The 18,725-nt window shown below is 32.6% G+C and overlaps 2 protein-coding genes across 2 annotated transcripts; one reads left to right on the forward strand and one right to left on the reverse strand.

Annotated features, from left to right (window-relative positions):
- Window positions 1-262: 262 nt before the first annotated feature.
- LOC129298824 (factor of DNA methylation 1-like) lies at window positions 263-6,711 on the forward strand. Its single transcript, XM_054937270.1, is given in 8 exon segments — window positions 263-875; window positions 878-1,171; window positions 1,334-1,515; window positions 2,066-2,155; window positions 2,265-2,546; window positions 3,195-3,410; window positions 3,897-4,162; window positions 6,418-6,711. Coding segments are annotated over 7 exon segments (1,878 nt in total). The 5' UTR covers window positions 263-295; the 3' UTR covers window positions 4,131-4,162; window positions 6,418-6,711.
- A 5,167-nt stretch (window positions 6,712-11,878) lies between these two features.
- Window positions 11,879-14,902, reverse strand: LOC129298823 (probable leucine-rich repeat receptor-like protein kinase At1g35710). Its single transcript, XM_054937269.1, has 3 exons — window positions 14,499-14,902; window positions 12,557-12,637; window positions 11,879-12,425 (listed from the first exon to the last, which is right to left on the reverse strand). Exons 1-3 carry the CDS (start codon window positions 14,890-14,892, stop codon window positions 12,070-12,072), a joined length of 831 nt encoding a protein of 276 aa, XP_054793244.1. The 5' UTR covers window positions 14,893-14,902; the 3' UTR covers window positions 11,879-12,069.
- Window positions 14,903-18,725: the final 3,823 nt, after the last annotated feature.

Below are 18,725 nucleotides of genomic sequence, written 5' to 3' on the forward strand. Positions count from 1 at the left end.
TCAAGTGAAATTCTTTCATGCCACGAATTTTATTAGACTGATATGTGAACGTGTGTATCATTCTAATTGGACAAGTAATGTTATTGTCCAAAAAAGAAGAATAAAGTTTTTGGTATCCACCGGCACTTTTCATCTCATTCTTGTTTATATATGTTTGCATGTTCAATTCTATGTTGCTAAGTGGTATTTTTTCTAGTTTTGGCTTTGATAATTTTTGAAACTTCCCTCCAGCAAATTATACACAACCTTTGTTCCTTGATTTGGATTGATTTTAGCATTTGTTTAGAGAGCCCAGATGGACTTTAGCTCTGAAGAGTCGGATATCAGTGAATCTGAGATTGATTACTACAAGGAGAAGCCATATGAAAAATTAAGGGCTGGGAACTATAAAGTAAAAAATTTAAATGGCACTCTCAGATGTCCTTTCTGTGCTGGAAAGAAAAAGCAAGATTACAAGTACAAAGACTTGCTGCAACATGCATCTGGAGTGAGTAAGGGTTCTGCCAACAGAAGTGCAAAACAAAAGGCTAACCACCTTGCTCTGGCAGAGTTTTTGGTGACTGATTTATCTGGTGAAGCAGAGCAAGTCCAAATGCCACCCTTACCACAACCGGTCAGTCAATTTCAGCTAGATGATCTTTATGTCTGGCCATGGACTGGAATAATGGTCAACATACAGGACAAGAGTTTACATAATGCTGAGTATTGGCTGAAGCAGTTGGCTAAATATGGGGCCTCAGATGTTCGTATTTTAAATGAAAATGATCAAACTGCTCAAGCTGTGGTGGCATTTAGTGATGATTGGAATGGTTTTTTCAATGCAAGCGATTTTGAGAAATCATTTGAAACGAAACATCATGGCAAAATGGATTGGAAGCTGCAAAGCATGCGCCAGTCTCAAGCATTTATGGGTGGATTGCACGGGAAGATGATTATCGTTGTGAGGGGCCAATAGGGAAATACCTGCGCAAGAAAGGAAGCTTAAAAAGGGTCTCAGATATTGTCCAAGAAGCATCTAAAAGCAGACATGCTGATGTGGCAAACCTAGCGAATATAATTGATATGACAAATGAGAACCTCGCCAAAATGCAATACACTTACAATGAGAAGACTGTGTCACTAAGTAGGATGCTTGAAGAGAAAGACCAGCTACATCATGCTTTTCTTGAAGGTTCGCGTACTTTCTTTTTGTAAAGATTTTTTGTGCTGTATGTGATATAATAGGTTCCAATTGACTATATACTATTTTGATAGCATTTTTATGTTCTTATGTGAATCAAATTCATGTCAAAAGTTGCATGCAAGGTATTGATGCATATTCTTTTTTTGCTAGAATCAAGGAAAATGCAGCGGAGGGCACGGGAGGAGTTACAAAAGATATTGGATGAACAAGAAAAGTTAAACAGTGAATTAGAGGCACGAAAGCAGAAGCTTGATTTGTGGAGCAGAGATTTAAACAAAAGAGAGGCATCAACTTTGCAAGAGAGTCAGAAGCTTGAAGAAGACAAAAGGATGGTAATGAAATACCACAAGTTTTGTCTCATTATTCTGTTTTGATCACAATTTCTTACCCTTTTACTAGCTTATCAATAGCCATCCATTTAAAATTGTTTGGTTCTTTTTGGTTTTTGGTCTGTTGCTAAAATCACTGGTTGCTGTTTTTTGGGGCCGAAGCCCTTTCTCGGCCTTTTTTCTTATCCAACTATTCCATGAAACCAATCCCCAAAGCTGAGAGTTTTCCCCGTTTATGAACTGGACCTATAATTTGTTCATTTTCAGAGAATGGATATGCAAAAATTAATGTAGTTTCACATACAAGTGATTATAAAAAATAACTAGTATTTTTATTTTATGTGAACCATCTTAGCTCTCAAGGCACAATGAATTTTTTTTTTTTTAATATGGTATTGCTCTTTGAATCCATATGCAATGCCATATTAGATGTTTTATGTTTAATACCTCAATTTTCAAAGTGCATGCAAGTGTGGTGTTATTTTCAAGTGAAATTGTTGGCATTTGTGATGTACTGCTACTAGATAATGATACAATCTATTTCTCCTTCCAGAAAGATCTGAGGAACGAATCCCTCCAAAAGGCTTCTGTGGAGCAGAAGAAAGCTGATGAGAATGTCTTAAGCCTTATTGAAGAGCAAAAGGTTTCCCTGCTTTATAATATCTAGAATGTGAAATTGGCATTTGCTGCTTATAACTCAATTCTTCTACACAATGAATGCTTTCTGCTAATTTGCATCTCAATGTTTTCAGAGAGAGAAAGAGGAGGCGTTGAGGAAGATAATTGAGTTGGAAAAGCAGCTTGATAAGAAGCTGCAGCTGGAAATGGAAATAGAAGATTTGAAGGGGAAATTACGAGTGATGAAGCATCTTGGAGATGACGATGCTGTCCAGAGGGAGATTAAAAAATTGAATGATGACTTGAAACGACAAGAAGATGAGCTGGATGATATGGAATCCATGTATCAAACTCTTGTTGTCAAGGATCGTCAGAGCAATGATGAACTACAAGAAGCTCGTAAAGAACTAATAGAAGTATGATTTCTTTTATTAGATGTTTATTCTTAATCCCTAAATTTGTTTTTTGTAGAAAACAAAGTTAAGGAAAAAAAAAAAAGATTCTTCACTATCTGGCTATATATTGGAATAAATGTCTGCTAAACATTTGGATTCATGCTATTCATGGATTTAGTGATGCACTTTTAGATGTGGTGTTTATGAGAGTGAGTGAAGGAGAAAGAGAATACACACACACACACACACATATTACATTTCCAATTCTCAATAGAAATAGTAAGGAACAAATAATTCTGATATTATATGAAGTTAGTTGAGAAAGGGAGAGAGATGGACAGATCGTTCTTTTCTCTTCACTAACTACAGTATTTATTTTTGGTGAAAATGAGACGATTCACGTTTTTCTGTTGTTATTTTGTACTATTACTTGATTTCCTCCAATCAAATTGTTTTGGTTCAGGCATTAAACTTTTTTTTTTAGAGCAAGCAGGCATTAGAACTGACTAACTACTTTTGTTCGTAAAAGTCTTTCTCAAGCGTGAACCATATTTTCTTGAAGATTTTCTTCCTGTTTCTGTAACAATGAATAACCATGACTAGGTAAGGATTATTTTGTCAGGAGAAGATTATGAACCCTAATGTCTCTTCTCTATACTCATGTTTCAGGGGTTAAAGAATATGCTAAACACCCGGACTAATATTGGGGTTAAGAGAATGGGAGAGCTTGATGAGAAGGTTTTTGTGAAAGTTTGCAAGAAAAAGTTCTCTCTCAAAGATTCTCAGACAAAGGGCCTTGAGCTCTGCTCCTTGTGGCAGGAGAACTTGAAGAATTCAGCATGGCATCCTTTTAAAGTGTACCCTTCAGATCATGATCAAGCAGTGGTATGCTTAAGAAAACCACAATACTTGCTTTCCATGTGACTACTTCAATTATGCTTTACCCTAGGTTGCTTTGTATTTATTTAGTATGTGTGTGGTTTTACATTAGAAACCACCAAAACCATTTTGTACACGCACTAATATAAAACCAAACATGTTTTCACACATGAATAGAAAAAATGGCACACTTTACTGTGAATGACACTGATCTATTTCTCTCGAAATTACACAGTTGGGATCTTAACATATATATGTATACGTGAGTGTTATAATTTTGCAGCTGAAATTTAGATTTACTTTCCCATCTATTTTAGAAATAACTATGTATATTGTCAATTGTAGTCCCAACATGCTCCCTTGCTCCTGTGCATGTTTCTTATTGTTCTGCTTTCTTTCTCCTTAGTTCCCGGTCAAGCTATTTGCATTATTAATTCCAGACCAGGTAAGTAGATTGATATGGGAAACAAAATCAATGTTACATTGATGCAGGAATTAATTGATGAAGATGATGAAAAGTTGCGAAATCTCAAGGAGGAATGGGGAGATGATATATATAGGGAGGTTGTTACAGCCTTGAAAGAATTAAATGAATATAATCCAAGTGGTAGGTATATTGTTCCTGAACTCTGGAACTTCAAGGAAAACAGGAAGGCTACAATGAAAGAGGTGATCAGTTACATTTTGGGGCAGATCAAGCAACTTAAGTGTAAGAGGACCGCTTGAGGAGCGTAACAGCCCCCCTATATTATCCTAAGGTGAGAGGTTTTGTTTCATAACAATTCTATTTAGTTAGTGCAGTGAGTGGCTTATTTATAACCATGCCGGCCTTAGCTCGACCACTCTCTTAATTTTGGCTAAGTTGGTTGAACTTTCCAATTGTAGGCAAAGAAGTTAGAACACTTAGAACACAAGAAAAAGAGCTTGGGTGAGAGAACTTGAGAGCTTTTACTACTTGTTCGTTAGTTACAAATGAAGGGTGAGGGAGTATTTATAGACATTCCCTAACTTCTTAATGGATGTTGGAGATCAATTTGATCCAATGGTTTACATTGCTTGCCTATAATATTCTATGGAAATATCTAAGACATTATTCTAAATATTTAGAAGGAAAACCTTAGAATATATCAGAGAGAGATATTCCTAGAATTATCTAGACACTTCTAGCATTTTCCACACTATTCTAGAGATATCTAAGTTTTTTGGTAGGGTACCATTTTGTTCTTGAAGACTCTGTTGCTTTCTTGATTGCTTTGGATCATCCTAGTCTGCTCTAAATCATTCTAGAAGCTTCTAGAAACATCTTAACCTTGCGAATTTGCCAGTATTGTTACATCATGCTCATATTAGTGTCATGCCTTCAATGAACATAATTTGGCATTTGGTGTGCATTTACTGTGGATAAATATTTAATTATTCCCTGATATATTATTAAATTGGAAACTTAAAACTTGGCTTCATCTTTATGCACACATGACAATGTGTATATTTCTTATGGCGGGCATTTTTTAATAGTCATTCCTTGTGCATATCTTAATTATTTTGGAGGGACCGCACTATAGGGCGTTTTCTTGAAATCCCCTTTGGCTCAAAACATAGGATATTGGGTAGGTTTTATATATATATATATATATATATTTTAATTATACCCTTACTTTAGTATACTCTACAAAAGTAATTAATGAGGGTATTTTGAATGAGTCAAATGTAATATGTATTTCACTCAAGGGTATGATTGAAAATATGTGAAAATTTTTAGAAAATCAAGTTTTTAACTAACTCTTTTTTAGAAACATAAATTAGTTAACAATAACTTATATCATGGTATGGAGAGAGAAATATTTAATGCAAAGCATTAATCTATTGTAGAATTTGAATGTTGATTATGACATGATAAAGCTCCATAAAGGAACCGAGTTCATTACCAGGTTTATTTTTAAATACAGTTCTTGTTCCTTTTTTATTGTCTGCGGGTTCAATGTGTGCAGCAATTGAAGTTTGTTTGGTTAATTGTTGAATCATGATCGATACTAATTACTGTAAGCACATGATAGAATTGAGGTAATGATGACAGGCGTTAGTGGAAATGAAACGTTTTAGGGTCCGTTTGGATTTCAGTTGGGTATAATAGATTATGAAAATAATTGATTAAGTGATAGATTTTAATCATAATTGATTATGTTATAACATAATCTGTTTGGATACTGTTTTTCTAAAATTGATTTTAATAGAATTGAAGATGTTTGGATAATTTAATCAGAATTAATTTTTAACTATATAAATTACTATATAATTTAATTTTTAAATATCAAATATTAATTTTTTAAATATACAAAGTTTAAATTTTATTAAGAAAAAAAAAGGGAAAAGAAGAGAGTTTAATTTTATTTTTATTAAATTATGTGCTTTTTTTATAATTTTTTCTTGAGCCTTTCTTTGTAATTTTTCCCAATATTTTTGACAAACTTTTGGCGGAAAGCTGGTGAGAGGAGATTATGAAAAAACGCGCATTTTGTCTTTTTAATCGATTTCTGCGTTTTTGTGCTGTTTGGGTGATTTTGTTCAAAAAATCAATTCTAGACTGAAAACGCCCGTTTCTCTGCTATCCAAACATACGCTTAGTCCTTGGATTTTCCTTTAATTATCAATTGGATTCTTGTAGTTTGTTCATTACAATTACGTCCCTATAGTTTCACAATCCCTATAGTTTTGTAACTAGTTTTTATGGTTTGAAATGGTGCAAGGAAAATGAAAACATTTCACTTTGGGGGAAAAAGATGTTCATATTTAGAACTTTTGTATTGTTATGAAACTAATGCCTTTTTCATGTCATTTCCCCTTATACCATTTTTTAAACCATGAGGACTACTTTTGTTTGATTATGAAATAATAGGGACACGATTGATGAAAGAAAGTTTAGAAACCAAAAGTAACATTTTCCTTATATTTTATTATGAATTTACTACATGATGCTGAAATTTAGATAATTAATCTTCCATAACTGAAATTTTAGTTGCAGGCTCATCAGGGGAGAATACGTGATACTTCAAGAGGAATATGGAAACAAACGAGTTGCTTCTTTATCTTGTGCTTGTATGAGTCACGAGAGCTTCAGTTAATGCTTGCTGTGTGCAAGACTTGCCTTAAAATTGTCGTTTGTAATGGATTCGAACATCTGTAGAAACCTTAAGTTTTAATTAGAACTTTAGTTGTCTGTTTTTGGTGATCAATATCATCTCCTTTAAGGTCTAGTTGCTTACTCAAGGATGCAGGAGGAAACTTACTTAAGGTTGTCATTATTCTTCACCCTTTTGGACTAATGTTTGCATGGTTGGCAAGAAGTGAAATGGTTAACTTCGAGTAAATTTTGTTGGCCAAATTTTAAAAAAAAAAAATTGCGGTAAATATTTGCTGTGAATGGTATGTAATAACAAAAAAAAAAAAAAAAGAAGGGAGAGTGACAAATAAATCTCGCACAAATAGTTAAATGATAAAAGAGGATCATGAAATATGGTAATTTTTTTAAAGTTTTTAGGGATTTATCTGACATAATTTTTTTATGGAAAATTACATTAGTGATCCTCTAGAAAATTATAGGAAAAAAATTAGTTGTCATTTGCTACCAACTTTTAATCATTTCCCCATTTGAATTATAGTCATTTTTCTATTTGGAGTAATCACTAATCCATAGACTCTTGCAGTTGATTAGGTTACTCAATTTTAGTTAATAACCTAATTAAAGTAGTTATTTTCTCATTTAAAAAAGTCACTAATTTAAATGCTCTTGCACTCGATTGATTAAAAAAGTTGTAGAAAGTTGTTATTTATTATTTAATTTTAGTCAATAACATAATCCAGAAGTTATTTAAATTGTCACTTACCTAGGAAGTGAACATAAGGTGAGCGCTGGCATATGTATGCTGGCAATTCTATGTGTATTTAGTTTTTAATTCATTTAAAAGATCCAACTATTTATTAAATTTGACAAAAATGTTTTTCAAATATGGTTTAAATGTGTTTTTAAGAGTTATCTAAATAGGTCCTCTTATCCTTACAAAACAATATGATTTAATAACATTACCAATACGAACATTTTCAATAAAAGAACACATGTGAATAATTAAAAAAAAAAATTGTCGTGCACAATTTTTAATATACACTACCAAATGACACGCCTAGGCATGTATAGATACATGTGAGAGAGGGTTGTTTCTTTTTCCCTTACTTTATCACCGTTGGATTAAAACTTCAATAGTTCTAATTTAATGTGTGATAAAATTATTATTTTAATTTTATAAAAAAATATGTAAATAGATTTGAGCTATTAAAGTTTTATTAAAATAATTTAAAACTATAATATTTCATTTATATATTTTATGAAAAATAATAATATAATTTTATCAAAAACTAAATTAATTTTCATTTAACGTTGATGATGGAAAAATGAGAAGAATGCAGAGCAAAGAAAAATGAGACACCCTCATCGGAGACAAACACTTCTAATATTGGAAAATCACCCGTCACATTTATACACATGTTCGCCATGTCATTCTTCCCGTCACAGTAGACTGTAGACTTCTCACTTCAACTTCTTCACATCAGCTGGACCACTACGACGACGTTCTGCCTTTTTTTTTTTTTTTTTTTTTGGTTTTCTGAAGAAAAGGGATGCTAGCTAGCTGGCAGGGACATTGTTGCTAGTAAATCAGGTGGTGGTGGGTGTCTGCCTTGAATTATTCATAATTAATCACTCTATCGAATTCGTTTTTTATACTTTCAACCAAAGAAAAATTTAAAAGAAAAAGAAAAAGAAAAAAGCGGTAACTCTTACTAATATATATATATATTGATGTTCCTGTTATGCTCCTGGAAATATCGAAGTTATTGTTTGTCAATGAAATGTGTTAGTAGGCAACAGGAATGCGTTTTAAAATCCTATATAAGCCTTATGGGTGCAATAATTCATCATGGCCAATTGTTTTTTTGATATTAGGAAAAATATAACTTTAAGTTTCAGTATTTTGCTTACATTTTGCTAGTGATCCTTGTTTTTTTTTTTTTTGATATTTTTGATTACTTTTATTTTTTTATTGTGATAGGAATTTTGGAGGGATTTAAAACAATAAAAACTGAAAGTCCAGGGATCAAAAATACAAATAAATAAATAAATAAAGGGACTAATAGCAGAATGCAAGTAAAATATAGGGACAAGTTATGTTTTTCCTTGATATTATAATACAGCTTTGTCACGTCAGATGAGCAATTTCTTAGATAACACATATTTGATAATGCATAAACATTTGGCATATTGCAAGCGATTTTGAGAAACCATTTGAAACAACACATAATATCAAAACATGAAGCCAGGCTCAAGCATCTGTAGATGGATTAATTGCGACGGAGGATGGTTTTCGTTGTAAGGGGCCAATAGTGAAATACATGCGCAAGAAAGGAACCTTAAAAGAGGTCTCAGATATTGTCCATGAAGCATCTAAAAACAGACTTGCTGATGTGGCAAACCCAGCGAATATAATTGATGTGACAAATGAGAACCTCACTGAAAGACAATGCAAGTTCAATGAGAAGACTTTGTCACTGAGTAGGATTCTTGAGGAGAAAGAGCAGCTACAACATGCTCTTGTTGAAGATTTGTCTACTTTCCGGTTGCAAAGATTTTGTCTTCTTGTAAGTACTATAAATGGTCCCAATAGACTATTTTACTATTTTGATATGCATTTTTATGTTCCTATGTGAATCAAATTAAATGTCAAAAGTTACATGCAAGATTCTGATGAATGACTGCTTCATATTTTGTCAGAAAGAGGGAGACAAAGGATGATGGATGAGCAAAGAAACCTTAAGCAGAGAATTAGAGGCAAGAAAACGGAAGCTTGATCTGTGGAGCAGAGATTTAAACAAAAGAGAGTCGTCAGCTCTTTGCGAGAGAGACAGAAGCTTGAAGAAGACAAAAGGATGGTGGTGATATGCCACATTTTTTGTCTCAGTAATTATTTTGAAAACATAATTTCTTACCCTTCTTATCGATGACCACCCAAGTAAAATTGTATGACAGCTTTTTCTTTGTCTGTTACTAGAATACTCAGTCGTTACCAATCAGCGTTTTCCCGTTTGTAAACTGGACCAATAGATTGTTCACTGTTAGAACAGATAGATATACAACAATTAGTATAGTTTTATAGTGATTATAAATAATAACTTGTATATCTATCATGAAACATCTTTGCTCTGAATTTTCAGAGAAACTCTTTCTCTGATATTGCCTTTCAAATCCATAAGAAATCCCATATTAGATGTTTAATATCTCAATTTCGTTTACTGTTGCAAGGGTGGTTTTATTTAATCTGAAACTATTGGCATTTGTGATGTACTTCTATGAAATGCTAATACAATCTCTTTCTCCTTCAAGAATGATCTGAGGTATGAATCCCTCAATAAGGCTTCTGTGGAGTGGAACAAAGCTGATGCGAATGTCATAAGAATTATTGAAGAGCAAAAGGTTTACTTAGTTTATATTGTCTAGAGTGTGAAATTTCATTGTAGCAGTCTAGCATTTGCTGATTATAACTCAGTTCTACAAATATGCATCTCTATGTTTTCAGAGAGAGAAAGAGGAGGCATGACATGATTTAGGTATTTCTGTTGTTATTTTGTTACATTACTTGATTTCCTCCAACCAAATTTATTTTGGTTCAGACATGACAACAACTAACTACGTTTGCTTGTGAAAGTCATGCTCAACTGTGAACCATGTTTTCTTGAAAAGGATCATTGTGTCTGGACAAGGTTATGAACCCTAATGTTTCTCCTTTACAATTATGTTTCAGGAGTCAAAGAATATTCTAATTAATGCCCGAACTAATATTGGGATTAAGAGAATAGAACAGCCTGATGAGAATCGAGAAGGTTTTTGTGGAAGCTTGCTAGAAAAAGTTCTCTGCTGAAGATGCTCAGATAGAGGGTGTTAAGCTATGCTCCTCGTGGCAACATAACTTGGAGGATTCAACGTGGCATCCTTTTAAAGTGATGAAGCAGAGGTATGCTCAAGAAAACCATAATACTAGCTTGCCATTTGCCTACTTTAATCATGCTTTACTACCCTGGGTTGTTTTGTCTATCTTTAGTGCGTGTTTGATTTCATGTTGAAAAATATCAAAACCATGGTTTTTGGTGATTTCCAACGTGAAACCACCAAACATGTTTCTAGATGAATAAAAAGTGTGGCCTACTGATCTATTTCTCTGTTATACAGTTGAGATGTTAACATATACTTTCCCTGATAAGTCACTTTCTTTAAGGAATTGATGGTCATCTTTATAAATCACTTGGCATGAAATCATTAATTACTTTCTTCCAATTTTATCCTTTGACAAGTTCCTACGAGTAGAGTAAAATGTTATGTGTGAGAGAGTATATGTAGGATTGGAGGGAGTATATGTATACTCCTTTGGTCCTATTTACAAGGAAGAGGAAGAATATTAGTTTTGATTCTATTTATAAGACATTTCACCATTTTATATATTCATCTTTATTTTTATTTCCTTATTAAATACTAGAAAAAATTATTGAAAATAATTTGTTTGTTCTTGTTAGGAGTAAAGGTGAAAATTTATTAAATTTAAGACAAAATTAATAAGATTTAAAGCTTTTGTTGTGGTGAAACTTGCTGAAAGTAACTTATAAATACAATCAGAAAGAGTATATAGGTATTATACTTCTGTTGCCAAAGCTAACAGTTAAGGAAGAAGATGAGAAGCTGCGAAATCTCAAGGAGGAATGGGGAGATGATGTATATGTGGAGGTTATTACAACCTTGAAAGAATTAAATGAACATAATCCAAGTGGTAGGTATATTGTTTCTGAACTATGCAACTTCAAGGAAAATAGGAAGGTTGCATCAAAAGAGGTCATTAGTTACATTTTGGGGCAGATCAAGCAACTTAAGCGTAAGAGAACAGCACGTTGAAGCTGAGCCATTAAAGCAGAGGGAAAGAGTAGTGAAGAGAAGCTAGATTCAAGCATAAATGGCCAGTGTATGATATGCTACGGTTTTGTTTTGGGTCATTTTCAGTCTGGGTATGGGCATTGATGGGTTAATTCATGAGCTCATGCTCATATTACTGTCATGCCTTCACTGAACAAAGTCGGTAGTATAGTGTGGATTTCTGTGTATAAATGTTTAAATGTGATTATCTTGAAATTCCATCATATATTATTAATTGGAAATTTAGAACTTGGTTGCATCTTTATGCACATGTGAGGACTAAGTATAGATTTCTTATGGATGATTGAATGATGATCTCTGTTTTTATCAAGCATTTTTAATGATCATTCAAACGAGCATTTCTTAAGCATTTAGATCTTACTGGAGTATTCAGATTAAAAATAAAACCATTAACCTATTGTAGAATTTGTTTCTGTTCTAGTGTAATCTAGAATTTGTATGTTAACTTTGATGTGATTACGGTCCATAAAGAAACTAACTTTGAGACAAGATTCAAGTTATTTATGGTAGTATAAAGTAAACATGCACCCATAATAATGATGACAATACAACTCTAAAAAGAAAACACAACATCTATCTGCAAAGGATTAGCCTGTAGCACATCACTACTAACAAGTCTCTCCCCGCTTCCTACTAAAAAATTTATATGTCTTGATTCATTAAATGTTTGAATGAAATGCCATTGAAAGGAGTGGCTAGTTGCAACTTGGAGAACGAGAGAGTTTGAGTGACTTGCTTCATTGATGGTCGAGATTTTGGAGAGGGATGTAGGCACGCTAATGCTACTGTGATTGAAAGAATCACATCTTTTGCATCTTTTCGCAAGGGAAGTGGAAGACGTGGGTCCAAGATATCTTTTAAGAAAATGCTTTCAGTATTGTCCTCTGACAAATACAATATCAAATCCCCAGGATGCTTTCCAATGATGATTTCCAATACCACTACTCCAAAACTATAGACATCACATTTTTCAGTCACGACCAAGGTATATGCTTGCTCTGCAACGATCATAAAAGTTATGAAATAATGTAATTATGCCTTGGTAGTTATATAAATAAAGTAAAACACTTTGAAAGGAATAGTATGTGTAAAAGCAAAAAGAAAAAAAGAAAAGAAAAGAAATACTAACCTAGAGCAATATAACCATAGGTACCAACTAAAAGAGTTTGATTGGATGACTCAGGATCAAGAATTCTAGCTGTGCCAAAATCTGAGATAAAAGCCTCCATATTAGAGTTGAATAATACATTGTTACTTGTTATGTCACGGTGGATAATTGGAGGACTACAATCATGATGCATATAGAATAATGATAATTGGAGGACTACAATCATGATGCATATAGAATAATGCATTGGCCATTCCTTTAATGGCATTCACCCTCTTACTCCAGTCCAATTCTTTAGCTTCATCATTGTTACTCAATACAGAAAAGAGGGTTCCCCTTTCCATGTATTCATAGATGAGGAACATGTGACAATTGTGCAAACAAAAACCATGGAGTTTTACAATGTTGCGATGTCGAATTTCAGTCAGCATTTGTACTTCATTTTTGAAACTCTTAGTAAAAGATGGGTCTTCAGATATTACTCTTTCATGAAGTTTTTTCACAGCCACAATCCATCCACTAGGAAGTTATGCCTTATAAACACTTCCACATGCACAAGTTGCAATACAATGTTTGATATCAAAGTCCTCAGTTGCTTCAATAATGTCTTCATATGCAATTTTGCCATCAAAATTCAATATTGAGAACAAATCTCCATTTTTTATCATGTTTCTCTTGATTTCGGGTTTCTTGTTTTTTTTGATGGACCAAACTAAAAGGATGAAACCCAAGATGGATATGGTGGCAGAAGCAATTGTCATAGGAAGAATGAACGTCAAAGAAGACTTTTTACTTTTTGATGAAGAAAAACAAATCTCCTGATCTGGACAAAGTAATTCTTTATTACCCTTGAATATGTCATGAGGGAAGAAGCTATAAACTTCACTTGGAACATAGCCGCAAAGAAGATTGTATGACAAGTTGATGTATTACATCTTGACAAGTTCTTTATGTATGCTGCCAGTGATTTTGTTGTGACTCAAATCAAGGCGACAACTTGCTGGGTAAAGGCATAAGCTAGATGATTGCTCTCCATTAATGTCGTTGTGACTAAAGTTACCAACAAAATAAAGCTGGTTGTGAAAGAATGGCATATTACCAATCAGCTTATTTTGGGAGAGATCTAGAGTTTGAAGGCTATAGAGATGTCCAATCTCTTTTGGTATGTTACCAAATATCTTGTTCTTTGAAAGATCTAAAGTTTTCAAATTTCCTAGGTTTTGAATAGCACGTTTGGGTATGAAACCACTTATTTGATTTTGGGAAACACCAAGCACCTCTAAGTATGCCAAATTTGAGATTGAAGAAGGGATTTTGCCAGTGAACATATTTGATGACAGATTCAGATAGGAGAGGGAAGTTAAAAAACCCAAAGATGAAGGAATGGATCCGGCAAGCTTGTTTACACTCAAATCTAGATAATTGAGTAGAGTGAGATTTTGAAGCTTGATAGGTAACTGGCCATAAAGTTTATTATCAGAAAGCTGGATTCTTTTGATATTGGTCATGTGACCCACACATAAAGGAATAGATCCATAGATCTCATTCACATGCAAGCGCAGGGTGGAAAGGTTCTTTAATTGACTCAAGGAACAAGGAAGCATCCCAGTAATAAAGTTGTTAGAAACATCAAGATTTACTAACTGAGTCAAGTTTAAAGACGGAGGAATAGGACCAGATATGTTATTGTAACTCAAATCCAAACCCATTAAATTTGTCAATTTTTCAATATGATGGGGTATGAAACCAATGATTTGATTTCGAGATAACTCAATCACTGTCAATTTTGTCAAATTTAAAATTGAAGGAGGGATCTCACCAGTGAGCAAGTTTGAGTTCAAAAATAAGTTCTGGAGATTAAATAAAAAACCCAAATTTGAGGGAATAGATCCACTTAACTTGTTTCCTGTCAAATCCAACGATTCTAACCGAGTGAGGTTGATAAGGCTGGAAGGTAACTCACCAACAAGGTCGTTGTATGCCAAGTTTAGATGAATGAGATTCCGTAGAGCTCCTATTTGAGTCGGAATGGTACCTGTCAGCCTCATTCCAATGAGAGACAAAATTTTCAGATTGGAAAGTGCAGTGAAGTTAAGATCTCCAAGTCGAGGCTGTTGTGCAGCAACACGTGGCATCTGAATCTCGATAATGCTTCCAAAGTCATTGCATGTTATGCCATTCCATTCACAATGGTTTGAGATTATGAAGTTGAACCTGCCATGGATAGTATTCCACCATTTGCTTTCAAGTAGAGCATGTTTCTCTTCTGCTATGGTGGCAGCAGTGTTATGGGACAAAGAAATAACATCCCATAATAGTAATATTGCTATTACAACCATTGCTTGAATGCTAGACATGGTGATTGAAATTGATTCTGCTATTGCTAAAGAATGGAAGTGATGACTGAATCATTCCCAATTTATAAGAGGATTTATCGGAAATATCGGCAAAGTCAAGTCAACCGCTCATTATGTGTTTAGCTGAATCAATTAAATTCAATTTCATTTATTGATTTTAAAGGAAGCTGATTGGCCGCTGCTAAAGGTATATGACAAAAAGCTTAACTTTGACTTACCAAGTGTAGATGAACGAGTTTCTCACATTAACCGCTCCCATCCTCCAACAATTGAAGTTATGTCCTCCTATGTGTCACTTTTAATATGTTTTTTTAAAATTAAAACTTGTTAACTATATCTAAAAATTTAATAAATTTTTAATTATGATTTTATTAAATATATATGCTTTAACAATTAATTTCTCTCATTAACATTTAATGAAGGTAAAAAAAAGAAACTTATAATAAAAATTTATACAATGTAATTTCTTTCATTAACATTTAATGAGGGGTAAAAATATTTATAATAAAAATAAATTTTTTGATCTAAAGATAAAAATTTAATAATATAATTTATAAATAAGATAAAAAAATTTCTCTTTCCATCTTGTAAATATTACTTGAGAGTGATAATTATTTTTCTTGCTGCTTCGACTATTCAAATTAAAGCGTTTAAAAGTTCATTGTTAGTGGTCCTCATCAATGTTAGAGTTCATTAACAGAGAAAGTCCAATGTGGTGGGCATAACATATAAAAATATATTTGGGAAACATTGACCAAAAGTAGTGTCTATAGGAAACGCACGTGTAAGTTAAGAATATATATGTACCGGGTCAAAAAAAAAAAAAGAGAATATATATGTAAGCTAGCTATCATTTCAGCAATCAAAGGCTTCCTACATGTTTTTTTTTAAAAAATGTTTGTATTTAAAGCTTAAAGTTTAAATTTATGAGTTGTTTTCATTTATTTTATACTAATTATTAAGTATAATTTTATTTGATATGAGATTTTTCATATTATTTTAAGGTCTATTAATACTTAGCCGATGTAATAATAGGTTAGATCTTTGAAAGAATGACAAATATTATTTTTAACTTTATTGAGATTTGAGAATGGAGGAAGAGAGGGATTAAATTAAAAATATATTTTATTAATTACTCAAACCACAATATATACAAATACTCTTGACTTTTTTCATATCTGTCCCTTACTCTCTCTCTTTCTTACTTCTTCTGGACACTCACGTCCCTTTCCTTTCCCTCACGCATGTCACACACACTCATTCGCTTGCCTAGTTGCCTTTTTTTCTCTCTTCTCTCACTTGCTTCTCTCTGCTACAAACACAATGACTCAACAATTACCCTGTCTACCTATTTATATTTGTTTATGTCAATCAGATCATTCCTTTTTCTACCTTCTCGATCCTACTTCTATCGCCGTTCAAGGTCGATTTCCTTTTCTAGAGCATTCTTCAATTCTCTGCCATTAGCTTGCTACCCAAAAATTCTAGATCCTTCCCTTTATTTATTTAGTTAGTCGATATTCTTAACACTCCCCCTCATCGACTAATTAATCTTTTTAACTTTTCATTAGCCTTATTTCTTTAGCCTTCCAAATGGCTTCTTGAACTTGCCATTGTTGACTCTCTCTTGTTGAGAAAACTCATACATAGCTGACTTCATCTTATGCCTTGAAACAGTTGGTAGTTGGCTTCTGCATCCTGTAACACCCTCAAAAATACAAACCGATTTTTCGCAAATTATTAAAACCATTATCATAGTAGAAAATTTTCTTACCATGATACATCCAAGACAAAATACCACAGGTCTTAAAATATCTCAAAAAAGCAATTAGAACCATGAAGGATAGTCAGGATCCTCATGGCATGATATTTAAATTAGGTCATGAATCAAGAGAGACAAACATAATCCTCTTGGTCAAATAAATACTTTTAATAAAAAGGATTAGAGTTTACATGCTTCACAAAGAAGATATGTCCTAAGTTGGCACAAGATACATTGTATAATCCAAAATAAGAGGCAACGTAAAAGATGGTGTTTCATACACCATAGTTACACCTCTGGTGCTTTCTCGGCCGAACTCGCTCCTGTAAAAATATTAACCACGGGGAATGAGACTTAAAAGTCCCAGTAACCAAAAATTAATATGTAATGATGCATGCGATTGTAACTAATCATGCGATTGCTAAGTGGGCACACAAAACATTTAACCGAACAATATTTTCAAACAAACCGAACAAGTATTTAATTTGCATGACTACACCTTATATCCTCCTTTCGCCATGCTCGGACGCCAAATCACCCGGACAAAGGTGAGTTGAACCAAGTGACACGCCACTCATTGGGTCCAATAAGGGCTTACCACGTGGTAATAATTAACCGAACAAAAATTCCCATTAACACCATACATTAAAATACCCTGACAAGTCATGCATCATTCAAATATTCAAACAGGAATATATCCGAACAGTAATATTTCATCATGATAAATAAAAATAAATTTTTGACCCATTTGGCAATAATTTCAAACAAGTATATAACAGTATTTATTTTCAATAATTCATAGTTTTTCCAAACAACAAGTCAACACATAACCATTCACAAACACACTCATCACAACACATTAATAATGGTTACCTTGTGTCTTGAATAACAAGTTTCCCTTCACAACTTCTTTTTCACCACTATCTTTGTCAATATAATCTACATAATTATTTCACAATACTATATATTAATTTTACATTAAAATAAATAACTCTAATTTAAAGAATTAGAAAGTCTTAGATCTATAATCCATATTAATACTAATTTAAGATTTATGCCTCATTTAACTTCCCAAATTCTTTTTCTAAAATTTTCGTACCCTAATAAACTATTTTTTTTATCCTCAAATCACTTCTAGTATCACAATTTTATCCTTCTATATTCTAAAAATTCGTCCAAAAATAAATTAAAAATTTTAAAATTATCCTGAAACCTCAAATCATCTTTCTATAACCTCAAAAATACCTATTCATACTTAAATAAATATTTAATAATCAGAGGTTTATCCCTACATCTCAGATTTCACATAAATTCAACCATATAGATCTAGATTTTAACTCAAAAATTCTTAAACATGAGTTTTAACCTCAAGAAAATATTCTATAATATTTATTATATCCCTAAGAGTTTTAACCTATATTTTTAATCCATCATATCATCAGATTAACTATCCTATAAAAAAAATCCTAATCAGAATATTTACTCTATCCTACAAAATAATCATATCACTAAAAAGCTAATATTATTTAAAAAATAACTATAAAATTAATTTTGTAATTAAATAAATTTTTAAATGCTAATCTAAACAGGAAAGTTAGAACATATCTGAAGAAAAAGAAAATAATCCCCCCTTGCAAGAAGACGCCGAGCAACGTGAGAGGAAGAGAGAAAAATAATATAAAAATGAGATTGTGGGTCCCAAAATTATATTAAAAAAATATAGGTTTGAATTTAATTATTCAAACTTTTGGGCCATTACTTGCAATTTTCACAAATTACATCTTGGGCCCTTAGTTGTAATTTTCACAAATTGCAATAAATAATTCCTTATGCTTCCTCCACAATGCACCTCCTCTTTTTATACATGAGGAGGTGCCTTTCATTCCCACATCTAACTGATGTGAGACTAAACCCCCTCCCCCCTTTTTTTTTACTTTCTTTTCTTTTTTTTTTAAACTCTCACACACACATAATTTTTTTTTAAATCTTAAAATTATATCTTAACAAAATATTTCTTATATAATTTTAAAATTAAGTTTTTAAATTCATAATTAAATGCCTACCTATATTA

The sequence above is a fragment of the Prosopis cineraria genome, unplaced genomic scaffold (assembly GCF_029017545.1).
Source record: "Prosopis cineraria cultivar Desert tree isolate PC_DT_omini unplaced genomic scaffold, ASM2901754v1 PC928, whole genome shotgun sequence".
Taxonomy (NCBI): Eukaryota; Viridiplantae; Streptophyta; class Magnoliopsida; order Fabales; family Fabaceae; genus Prosopis; species Prosopis cineraria.

Bases quoted from the DNA above. Each gene is read 5' to 3' on its own strand.
- LOC129298823 (XM_054937269.1), bottom strand. From the start codon at position 14,892: ATGTCTAGCATTCAAGCAATGGTTGTAATAGCAATATTACTATTATGG. The intron at 12,638-14,498 runs GTGAGTTACCTT...CTTTTATCTCAG, and splicing joins GGCATACAACGACCTTGTTG to ATTTTGGCACAGCTAGAATT. The intron at 12,426-12,556 runs GTTAGTATTTCT...TGATCGTTGCAG, and splicing joins CTATGGTTATATTGCTCTAG to AGCAAGCATATACCTTGGTC.